Source organism: Camelus dromedarius, chromosome 22 (assembly GCF_036321535.1).
Source record: "Camelus dromedarius isolate mCamDro1 chromosome 22, mCamDro1.pat, whole genome shotgun sequence".
NCBI classification, from domain to species: domain Eukaryota; kingdom Metazoa; phylum Chordata; class Mammalia; order Artiodactyla; family Camelidae; genus Camelus; species Camelus dromedarius.
This window is the reverse complement of record NC_087457.1, coordinates 17,601,621-17,614,236: the sequence shown is the minus strand read 5'-3', so window position 1 is coordinate 17,614,236 and position 12,616 is coordinate 17,601,621. Positions and strand designations below refer to the sequence as shown.

Here is a 12,616-nt window from a genome sequence, read left to right as displayed (position 1 = left end):
AGCATTGAAAGCAGGGTCTTGAAAAGGTATTTGTGCACCAGTATTCACAGCAGCATTATTCACAGTAGTCAAAAGGTAGAAGCAACTCAAATGTCCATCAGGGAGGAATGGATAAACAAAATGTGGTATAAACATACAATGGACAGCCTTACAATGGAAGGAAGTTTTGACACAAAACACAGCGTTAAAAAGGAAAAATGTAGCCTTAAAAAGGAAGGAAATTCTGACACATGCTACAACATGGATGGGCCTTGAAGCCATTACGAAATCAGTCACAAAAAGATGAATACTGTATGATTTCATTTACAGGGAATCTAGAGGAGTCAGAGTCATAGAGACAGAGTACAATGGTGGATCCCAGGGACTGCGGGAGAGGGGGAAAGGGCAGTTGTTGTTTGATGGGTTCATAGTTTGTTTTGCAAAACGCGAAATAGAAGTTCTGGAGATTGGCGCCGCAACAACGCGAATGCACTTGACACTGCTGAACTGTACAGCTAAAAATGGTGACGATGGTAAGTTTCATTTCACCACAACTGGAAAATAAAAAAATAAAAAAGGAGCTCTACCAGGAATTCATTAACCAGGCACATGTTCTGCAGGATGTGCCTGTACTTCCTTTCACTGCTGGGGCAAACCCAGGGCTGGACGACGGGATAATGCCAAGTCACTGTGCTACCCTGACAGCTCGTCAAGAAGGTGAAGTCTGTCATGTCTCTTTGTTTCAATCAACTTAAATCATTCCACGGGAGGGGGGTGTGATGTGTGTCCCTTTGACTTCCCCATGATATGTATGCCCACACAATGTCAATAGAATGCTTTAAGTTATAATATATTCACATATGTGTTTCCTCCATCTAAAGCCCTTTCCGCATGTGTAACTCAGATTGTTCAAGACTCGGCTTAGCGTTGTTGTCTTGTTACAAGTACTCCTAAATCCAGCAGGATTAATTATATGGTCTTCCTCTTAAGCCCTGTTGTACACCAAGCACTAGAATCTATCACACTATTTACCCCACTTTATTTTAATGGTTGGTTTCTTGCATGCCTCTCCCTCTCTACACAGACCATGTGTTCCTTTTAAGCAAGAAATGTCTCACTGACTTTTCTGCTCTAAATGTCCACTCATACAGCTGAGCTCAGCGACCAAATGTGCTCAGTAAACACCTGTTGTTTGTAACCTGGCCCTGTATTTACATTGAATGGAATGGATTTTCATTTTGACTTTATGAAGGCAAGCAAGCTATTGTCATTCCCACCCTCAAGTCTTTCTTTGGATTTTTTTTGACTCTGACTTATATCCAAAAGAAACACGCAGGATGAAGCATCATTTACTAACAGATTATTTTACTCTGACATTGAATGGGTACTAGCAGAAGGTTACAGGAGAAAGTTTAATTACTGCAGATTCCTGGATCAAGAACCCAGAAAGCAGGGTAAGAAAATTAGTTTTTAGTCTATCCTAATATTTTGCCTGAAAAATTGGTGGAAGACCACAAAAGTAGCACAGCTGACTCAGCAGGTTCTACGTGTGCATTTTCAATAAATGGCATATTTGAAACATTACTTTTATTTTTATAGCTGACCTGTAAGGGTAAGTGGGTGAGTGTATCTCTAAGAAACTAAACTGACACAGAAGTGAATGGTCTTGTGATAGTTTTGAAAATAACGAGGAGGGAGGGATGGATGGTAGAGAGTCTGACTTGCACAAGGGGTTACTGGAAGATAACCTTCAGGATAGTATTTGAAGAGAGAAAGTGGGAACAAGTATTGTTTTCATTAATAGACATGGTTTTAAAACACCTTGGTTGAGAATTAGTGGATTAAGCGTCATTAGTTACATGATTTAGCATAACTTCCAATGTGAAAAATACATTCATTTCTCAATATAACTAAAATAATCTTAGCCAAAGGACTAGAATTATTTTATGCACACAGAGCAACTATTTCTTAATCAAACGTGAAAATTCTGAGATTACTGTATTGCTCTTTGCACATTCTATACACAAAATTTAAAAGAAGGGATTATGTATCAGGCATATAAATTGATAGCTAGAATTTAAAGGCAAGTAATATGTCGAAGGAGAGAGAGAGATTAAGACAGATCTTATGTTCTCTTCAAACCAATAATACTAGAAACTATTAATTGATGTTCACAAAGATGACTTGAGGTGCAAATATCTTGAAGGGCTTTCTGAATGAATACATTAATAAAATAAGGAAATAGTATTTCCCTGTATGTGGTTAATACAGAGTAGCTGATACACACAAACAGAACAGCATACTTTTAGCACAAATCAGATGTTCAGTAATTACTGAATGTAAATACAATCTTTAATCAACCAAACATGCTAAGCTGACTAAGATCAAACTTCTCAAAACACAGATTCTCACATTAAAAAAAAAAAAAAAAAAGAATCTGCCACTGACCTAATTTATTCTTATCTAATAAATAAAAATAGACTTTAAAAATGAAAGCAATTACAAATCCTAAGATATATGCAGTTTTCTGTGACTACAAATGAGAATGCAGTGTATTTTGAGATTTAAGGGTTCCACAGGATATTTCAAAGGAGACTTCTTACAAATACCACAGGGGTTCTTTAATGGTAAAAAGATTCAGAAATTAGATGGTAACAATAAAGCAGACAGTAAATCTTACATCCCAAGAAATGAGTAAAATTTATCTTCAAAGAATTTTCCTGTCTTAATCTGTTTAATGAGTTCTTTTAAATCTTATTTCCGCACTGCATTACTAATCTACGACCCCTTACCTTCTGTTTCTTTTCATTAGCACTGCTAAGAATCTGCAGTCACTGCTCTTAGAATTGTACTCATCAGATCTAATTTAAAGAATGCTTTTCTTGTAAGAGTAATTCAATCTTCTTCCTCCATAATCCTTTTTTTCAGCTGTATGGATAACTGGGAGTTTATGATGGTACTCAAGCAATACAATATTGTCTGAAATCAAACTATGCCTGTAAGAAAAGATTTAATGGTTTAAAAATACCACATATGCCTGAATATGTTACCTTTTCCCCTAAAATTACTCCCACTGAAAAGAATATGGAGACTATTCTGAAGACTTAAGCCATGCTTTGAAGGAAAGTCTTCAGGAAAGAAATTAGCTTGAAATGACCTCAACCAAAAGTAATTTTTTAGATACATACACAGATTTAAAAGGCATATATCTCAAGGAACTTTGAAGCGAGAATGATATGCTTTGGAAAACTGTTGTAGGGCTCAAAAAGGTCTGATGACGTCAAAGACACTGATGTCAAAGATGCATGAAAGGACATTCAGTGATACTGTTCTCTGAGTTAAGAAGAATAATTTAAAGTATTTTTATATAATACACAGTTGATATTTACACATTTCATTTATATCTCTAAAAGTTTATATACTTCAGTTTACCAAAAAACTTATGATGAGGAATCTTCTCATTGGGGAAATGGGAGTATAGCTTTGTATTTGGCTAGATTCAGAACTCACGTTTTAAATGCACTTTTACATTATGTAAATTAACAAAAGGCAGAGAAATATAATTAAAATGCACAAATATGAAAATCGGTTTGATTACCTCCTCAAAGAGCTCCCCCCTACCATGAACATCTCAGTTTGTGTATCATCTTGCCACTCTCTGTTCCACTACTTGGTTTTGATTTTTATACATCACTTCTCATGATGTGAAATGAATTACTTACATATTTATTACTTGTCTCTCTTGACTGGAATGAAAACTGCGTGAGGGCAGAGGCCTGTCCTACGAAACTCCAGGCAGGGATGCAGTTTGTCAGAATCAGGGGAAAGGAAGGAAGGAGATGAAGGCAAAAGCAGCTGGAGTGGAAGGGGCCCTCCAGCAGTTTATCTAGTCATCTAACACCATCCGTCCTTCCTGGGTGCTTTTGTTTGCAATGAATATATGTATAAAGCAAGGACTATCCGTATATTTGCTCATTAGTCAAGAAACACAAAAGGAAAAAAAATCCTCTGAAATAAGAAGTACTAGAAGGAATTCAGTTTATTCAGATAGTTCTTCAAACAATATTTACAAACAATCAGGGTTTTTTGTTTATAATATTTGGTCAAATTTTAATTTGTTCTATCAGATTTTAAAATGTAACTAAATATTCATTTTTTTCATTATCTTTTTTCAAGAAATTAGAACTCTTGAAATAAAAATATCACTCAGACAATATCAACAGAATCTGAAAGTTGTTTAATGGAAGCATCCTTAATTAGAACATTTAACTTTTGGTTTACCTCATAGAAACATTTTTAATAAATTTGTAACATCTCTCCATACCACACATAAAACAAATAGCTGAAGCAAAGTCATTCTTTGAATAACAGTTACTATTACTGCCTTAATATCTGTTCAGGAGTTCTGAATTTTATAGAATATTACCAAATAAAACAACTGTCTGGACAAAAAAATACACATTATTTTGATACTGCTTTAACTCTATAGTATTTTTCTAATTCCTATTTCTCTCAGCTGCAGTTCTTTACTTGACTTTCCCCCTTTAAGATGTTTGTTAGAACCCTGAAGTACTCTGAATTCCATCCTATTTGGTTAATGTGACTAAAGAGGCTAATCCTGGGGGATCTTAGTTTTTTTCTAAATTGAAAAAAATTAGTTACTCTACAATAAACTTGGCTGAATCACATTCTCTTTGGATACCTGTACTAGATAATAACATAAATAGTTTGCTAACATAAAAAGGTTATGAAAACACTGAAGATTTGCTGGCTAGCTGTTTAGATGTAGCCAATACAATCTCTTGTTACAAGTGCTTGAGAAAGTCTATCCAGTTGTACGGGATCTTTCTGACGTGGATCTTACAGAAACCAGGAATGGTTGTTGGGCAGAAAGGCTGCTGAAGACCACGGTTAACACACTACAGCTCTGTTGTTTTATGATGATTGTTAGTAAGACATTTTTTAGTTTTGTGGAATGCTGAAAGGGATAATAAAATCTATGCTCACAGCATTAAAAAACTTCTATTTATGCTGCATTATTTAAATTACTGAAATACCACTAAGCTAATGGCATAAACTAAAGACATTATTCCCTAATATTAACTACAAAATCATTAAAAGAACTACTTAAACTGTAAAATACAAATACAAAGGAAATAATCATGTGAAAAGGGCTCTTGCTGGAAAAAGTTGTTAAATGTGCTTTAATTTCAATATAATGAACTAAAATTGCTTCAAACATAAAACTTTTTTTAAATCTCTACTCAAGGACAAACAAACACTGAAAATATACAAACCGAGTTAAAATATACTTTCCAAGTAAAAATTAGAAAATATTAAAATGAAAGGATTTTGTCACATTAGACACTAAATTTTAAAGTACATAAAGTGTCAAGAATTATAAAGTTACTGGTCTAATGACCAATCCAAGTAAAAAAAAAATCCTACTTTAAGTCAAATGACAAAGCACTATTATAAACATTGTATTAATATATCAAAAACAAAAATGTTGTTTTAAAGATTTTACTACTGTCTCTTTCCTTTAATCATATTAAATGCTATATTTACTCTCCTTACTCCATTAGAATAATCCCAAAGAAAATCCTTATATAACTGTAATAGCTGTGATAGCAACATTTCAAAAAATAACCTTCACAATGTTGTTAATATTTCTGATGGCTAGGTGGGTGCTGAAAATAGCCTGGTACAGAGTTCACTAAAATAACTGCATGGAAATTATTCTGGTATTTCAGATGTCAGAAATTGATTTCCTATTGCATTATGTGATATAATGTTGCATTTAAATATTTTATAAAGGGCTTAAAAGGTATATATCTCCTACCACATTTACACATATTTAAAAATGTTAAAATTTAAAAAAACATGTAAGTAAGAAATACTTGGAAAAACTTGTTAAATCTCCTTTATTTCAGTAGACAGAAGGCTATTTTCAATGTCCTGGCTGAAAGGGTTCTTGTTGCCATGACGCTGGAAGAAAAAAAGCACAAAGATTTGAGGTAAGTTAATGATGCAGGCAAACAGTACGTAATAGGATAGTGGAAAGAACCGAGCTCAGTTAGAGCCAAACAGATCAGAGGTCAAACTGCACATCTGCCCTTTACTAGCCATGGGATCCCAAAAAAGTTACAGTATTTAAGGCTCTCCATATGTTCATCATTATAGCAGCAACAACAATATATTAATCAAATTAATCAAAAAGGAAAAAGCACAGTCATATACCACTCCCCATCCCCATTCCTACTTCTTTCTCTCCTTCTTTAGTTTTTCTTCAGGTTCTGTTTTAGGTGAAAAATTTCCAGCCCTTTTTAAACTCATTTGCTGGGGCAGGGAGGGAAGGAAAAGATCCACGGATAACTACATCACCATCTAATACTTATATGTGAGAAATGCACACAAAAAGTATTCTGGAAGCACAAGAGGAACTGTCGCATGGGAGAACAGAGAGAATTCTGATGTGGCTTGAATACAGAGGTGAAGTGGTGGGAGATGAGGCTGTATGGGCAGGGCTGTGAAAAGCTCTGCATTCCAAGTTAAAGTATTTGAATTTTATCCTATAATTTATAGGGCACCAGTGGCAACTCCAATGGAAAGGTGCTGCTGGGATGAGGTTTCTTAATAAGAAACAGAACTATGTTAACAGGCTGCTTCTTGTCCAATTCAGATACATGAATAAATTAATTCAATTAATTTTTTTCTACTCAGTTTGTAAGAGAATCCAGGATTGAGAAACAACTTTTTAATTTAAAAGAAATTCTCTGCTTAAGATATTATGAGATGATTAACTTTACAGTACATTTTACCTTTGCTGGCAGAATATTTGGGTGTTAATGAATAACTAGTTTTTACAGAATTATTGTTTTTTAATTTTGCTTTAACTCAGTGAATATACACTTCATTTTAATTTAACAAAATCTATATTCTAATCATGATATTTTACAAAAAGAATTGTGTTTAAGAGAAAAAAATTTCAAGTTCTAGTGGCAAACTACCAAGTTGTTCTATCAACATATTTCAATTAACTCCATTCACCTATGCCAAGATACCGTATTAGAATACCAAGAGAAAGGTGGTTTTATCTGATTGAAGTTTCTTCTTCCACCTTGTTTTTTTTTACTCTATTTTTTCTCCATTTACCAAAAAATGTATGTTTATAATAGGAAATCTAGAAAATAAAGAACAATGCTCTCCATATACCCCCAATTTTATCACTCACAGTGAGACAAGTTAAAATGTATTTCATTTCAGTATTTCTGTGCATTTTTTTATTTACATGGGTAAATTTATATGATATAGTTTTAAAAACTGTCATTAAAAATTTTTGTAAACCCTTTAATGGTTGCATCATATTTCATGGTATGGATTAATTATAATTTACTTTATTATTCCCTGAACTTGGATTTTACTGAAGAACATATTAGTGATTATCATCTTTTTTTTCAATCTTTAGTAACTAGATTTCCACTGACAACATAATTCAACTCTGCCTGATATTTAAATGATCCTAAAAATGTGCACAGATAAATATGCTATACATCACTTACTGTACATTCTACGTACATAAATGTACAAAGACAAAAGTGAAAACTCAACGAAGCAAGTATTAAAACTTGTGAAACTCACCATAAGTCCAAGGAACCTCTGGAAGCAAGCCTGAATCAGGAGAGTAAGGGTATGCAGCTGGTGGTACTGGTTGATAGGAAACATACTGTGAAAATACTGGCTGCTGAAAATTGTAAGAAACAGGCATTTGAGATTGAAAATACCCATTCATTGGCATGAAGTAATTTGTTTGTGGTTCCCCAGCAAAGTAACCAAAATATTGAGAGTACAAAAGATCAGAATATGTACTGTGAACAGTGCTTGCAGCTGCAGACAACATCCCAAAAGGACGTGGCTGCCCTTCATAGGATGTTATCCCCTGGTATGTCTGGGTGATGGAACTGCCATCACTGCTGCTGTACTGATAAACAGACCAAGCATAGTAAGGATACGAAGCTCCAAACGAGTGTGCAGAAGAATTATATGTTAGGGTACATGCAGATTGTGGAATTTCATGCCAATATGTGGCAGCATTCTGAGTAGAGACCTTTGAATTTTCATTTTTCTGTTGTTCTACTGTTTGATTCGCATTAAGAGTTACGTTCTTAGGTGTTTCATCAGGTACAGTATTGGGATTCAATGTATCCTTCACATATTTTTCTTTTGACTCAGGCTTTGCAGGTTGTGTTTTATTTATTTGCAGAACAGGAATTTTGTCCTGGATAAGTATGGGTTCTGGAGAACTGGAACATGTAGAACTTTTAATGGATGAATTTAGTATTTCATTATCTTGAAGTTCAAAATCCGTGTCATTCATTTCTAAATTGTCATGGATATCCCTCACAAAACAGAAAATAGGCTTTGAGGACACTGATGCATTAGGCAGAAGAGAAGCATCAGTTCCTGGGTTTATGTCTGGGGGACAAGACTTCTCTGCCTGATCTGGGAAATTCTTAAAAATCTTCTGTGAAGGTATCTCATTGCCTTTTGCAAATGTGCCACCTATATCTTTTTGGTCAGAAACTGCTAAAGGAGAACAATTCTTATCACTTGTTTCAGCAGCCCTAAGATTTACACCTCTTTTCTTCATGCTATTTAAGCTTCCCTGTTGTCCAGTGAAATCTTTTGAAGTAGCAGATGAAGTATTAGTTAAATCTATTTTGCCCTCTGACTTCAACGTGCAAGTGTCTTTTAGGTTCTTTAAAGGTAAAAGTGAGCCAGGTAGTGATCGCAGAATTTCAACTTTTTTTGGAGAGACATGGTTTCTTTTCAAATTGTCAGATGAATTTGGTCCTGTTTCATTCTCAGTTTTGGGACAAGATCTTGTATTCCTGTTAAGTGTAACACATACATACAAACAACTTTAAATATACAGAGTCACAAAACTTCAATATAAATACGTATTTGAAATTTTTATTCAGAAGAGTTCTTAAGATTTACATTTTCCTCTCTGTATTGGCACTATACACGGAACACGTTTCCCCAGTTTTATTCCCTTGGTTTGAATTTAGATACTTCTCCTGCTGAAGGTGATATATTCCACATTTCAAATACATTTCCAGTACATTTGAAAATATAGTGTGCTTGCCAATATTGTAATAAATTATTTTATGCTTTGGACATTTCCTGATTTCAATTTTTTTTGCAGTGCTAGTTTCCAATTCATATACCTTCAACCTATTAACAATCTTCTTTACTTGTAAATGGTCATACATAGCTGGTGAAGTCACCAGCTGTGACCTCCCCCCCAAAAAAAGATCATCTTCTGTTATCATGAAATTTTGAGATATTTTGTCTGTTCAAGGTCAAGAATAGAAAAAGCAGACTTCCAAAATTTCTTGCCAATTTAATATCTTTGGCATTTCTACCTCTATTTAGACAGCCTCAATCAGGCTGAAGCAAGCATTCATCATGAAATGTCTGAGCCAGTTAATACAGGTCCCTAAGGTAATTGTATTTTTTGGTGTCTCATCAAATTCTTTGAATTATGTGGAAAAGGACATGTTGAGAAGAAAAAATAAGTAACTACTCTTCCACAGATAAGAGAAATTAATCTTTGGCCGAGAATCTGTATATTCCACTCAAGAAACTAAAAGCCCCTTATGTTACTTAAACCAGGCTCCTTAAAGGGCAATGAAGTGACAACCTACATCGTCATCCAACCCCTATAAGACTATGACAGAGTTTCCAGAAAGTACAAACTTGACTTTATTGCATTCCCAACAATGTACCAGTGGTGCCTCAACTTTATAGGTGGACAGGTGCCTCTCTGGTCTGTCCTTTTACGCACTCTCTCAGAGTACATTCTTCCATGAAGATGGCACCCTAGGCTGACCTTATATTAGAATTCATTTTTCTGCTAAGCGAGGCAGTTTGATCCCTTGAGTAGCAAATACTACCTGTACTTAGTTACAAAACTGTGATGATTACACAATTCATTTATGTTATGCTTCTAACAGCCTATTCATCTTTATGCCACTACACAATTATAATTTAGACAGTCATTTGTACCAGGAAAAAGATTCTAGGAATGCAGTAAATAAAATGTATTTGAGAAGCAAAACCAAATAAGGCAGAAATGAGAATGCTTATGTTTTAAACAAAAGTCGTATTACTCATTCTCCTTCACAGAATGGAAAAAAAGATGGTACAAAATGAAGCCTGCCATAAATTAAAAATCTCACAGAGCTGAATGAAACAAGAGATGGTCAACAAGTCCACTGGTGCCACTTCATGTCAAAATGAAAAAAATATAAATAATGTAGTGTGTTTTTAATAAAAGTAATTCAGTTTAAAGAACTGGCTTTTTATTTTGAAATCATGTCCTTCCTATATTACAGTGTTAAAACATTCTTTCATCAAACAGTAGTGTATTTATGTGTGTTTGACTAAGTTCCCACTGAGCAGTATAACTTGGCAATTTATACCTTTGTAGCCAATCTTGAAATGTGACTGGTCTGTAAAATCCACAAGTTCAAGAAACTCAATCTAATCACTTGCCCTATTCTACGCCCTTTTTAGTAAACCAGTCACTAAGCCCCATCAATTCTTTAAATAATATCTGTCAAATATGAATTTTACTTCCTTATTCTGTAAAACATCACTCTTTCCTAAGCGCTGGCTGACTTACTACTTCTAACAGTACTCAGTCTCCTAATCCATTAGATCACTGCAGAAACACAATGCACAGGACATCACCTTTCAGTACTTACAGAATGAAGTTCAAACCCCTTAGGCTTTACCTAAGACACTGCATAATCTGAAACAACCTTATTCACCTTCCTTAGCTTACTCTTGTCCTCTAATTACATGTATAATCCAATAGAGGTACATGAATAAACGTTTTAGTCTTGTTCCTTAATTTGTGCTCAATTTTGTTTAGTTTTTCTTCAGATAGGGCTGATGGCAACTCCTACCTTGGATGCGTGGATGTTGCCTTTTCTCTGTTGATTTCTGTGACATCTTTCATGTTAACCTATGTTTAAAAAATACAAAGAAAATCTACATTATTGATGGTTTAAAGTATAATATAAATATTTATTATTTTATTATCAGACATTTGCAACAGCTTCTTCTGTCATAATTCAAAATGCACTGTCTCAAACTATATTCATTAATGATCCCTTCTTCAAAACTCAGTGGCTCTGCTGGACTTCCTATATTTCATAAATGTTTGGAGAAACTTTCTTAAAAAGCAATTTGCAGTATTATTTTTGCCCACATCTTACAAGTCTATTTAAGGCTGCTCCCTCTTTTGTACTCTTTTGAGTGAATGAGTCACTCAGCCCCATTTTAAGTTAATGCCTGTCAAATAGGGATTTCCCTTTCTTATTCTATAAAATAGCATCTATTCCTAAGCCTGAGATGACTTACTCCTTCCAACTGTACTTCAATGGACACTTCCCTTCAACACGTACAGAACGAAGTCCAAACTCCTCAGGCCTGTGTTTAAGACAGTCTATTATCTGAAACTTCCATGCTTAGCTTACTTCTGTCTACTAAGTTAACTTTTTTGTTCCAGCTTAATTTTAAACTCATTTCTCAAATAATGTAAGTATGCATTGTGTCTTTGCTCATATTATTTCCACAGCTTGGATATCCTCTTCATTTTTAACTTCACCTGATAATGTTTTTCCTTTAAGGCAAAGCTTTGATTTGTGTTCTTCTATATGAAATCAATATATAAACCTCCATTTAAAAAAATTTGTTTTTCTTCTCAATACACCTATTTAGTGTTTAGGAAGTATACTTATAAAGTGGTTGTTTATTAAGCACTTTCCTACAAACACAGGGCAATAAATGATTAGTTTCCTAGTCTCCAGAACTATCTTAACTAACGAATACAATTAAGAGGAAGCTGAGAAAGAATCCTACTTTTCATTTTGCACATAGGTTTCTCTTTCTTCACTCCTGAACTGAGACATTCTTAAAAAGCTGTAAGAGAAGCCTCTGAGGGGACAGTATGGGCAGTCGTGAGTACGTCTCTGGAGCTAGACTGCCTGGCTTTCCTCTGGGCTCTCCCTTCACTAACTCTGTGACTGTGGGAAAGTTATTTAACCTTTCTCTGCCTCAGTCTCCATACTTTTTAATAAGGTAGTAACAGCGCATACACCATAAGCGTTTTGTGAAGAATAAAAATTTGATATTTGTACAAGCCTTAGAACACTGCCAACTATTTAATAAATGTATAAAATTTGTTAAATAAAATGTACTTCTGTAGGACTTCTAACTCCTTCATAATTATTCATTTAAGCTCTACTATTTCTCTGTGTGGCTGATAATGGTCAAGAACACAGACTCCACTGACAATTTTTAATATTCACAACATTAAGTGTAGCCTTGTTATACAGAAGCTACTCAATAAATACACGGTCACTTGCTTAACTCACATTCATAATACTGGACTTGCCCTTAAGACATTATTAAAATTCATATCCTTCCAAGAAATGTTTTCGAAATAAAAGAAGTAATTTGTAAGTTTAAAAGCAGTCATCTGCAAGGTATCTCTCATATATACAATCATTCATATCATTTTATATATAATATGAATTGTTTAATCCAATAGTTCAGTTCGTAA

At 34.3% G+C, this 12,616-nt stretch overlaps 1 protein-coding gene and 1 long non-coding RNA gene across 2 annotated transcripts in view; one reads left to right on the top strand and one right to left on the bottom strand.

Annotated features, from left to right (window-relative positions):
- The first annotated feature begins 364 nt into the window (after window positions 1–364).
- On the top strand, window positions 365–10,205 carry LOC135318848 (uncharacterized). The gene is made up of 3 exons (XR_010377231.1): window positions 365–696; window positions 5,913–5,996; window positions 10,171–10,205. It is a non-coding gene; the product is annotated as an uncharacterized LOC135318848 (long non-coding RNA).
- The window catches only part of TEX15 (testis expressed 15, meiosis and synapsis associated), a 25,690-nt gene continuing 18,996 nt past the window's right edge, over window positions 5,923–12,616 (bottom strand). Inside the window, exons 7-9 of the mRNA XM_031440167.2 lie at window positions 10,956–11,014; window positions 7,621–8,870; window positions 5,923–5,967 (exon numbers count right to left, since the gene is read on the bottom strand). Coding sequence (XP_031296027.2) covers window positions 5,930–5,967; window positions 7,621–8,870; window positions 10,956–11,014 — 1,347 coding nt within the window. The 3' untranslated portion in view covers window positions 5,923–5,929. The remainder of the gene's footprint in view (window positions 5,968–7,620; window positions 8,871–10,955; window positions 11,015–12,616) is intronic.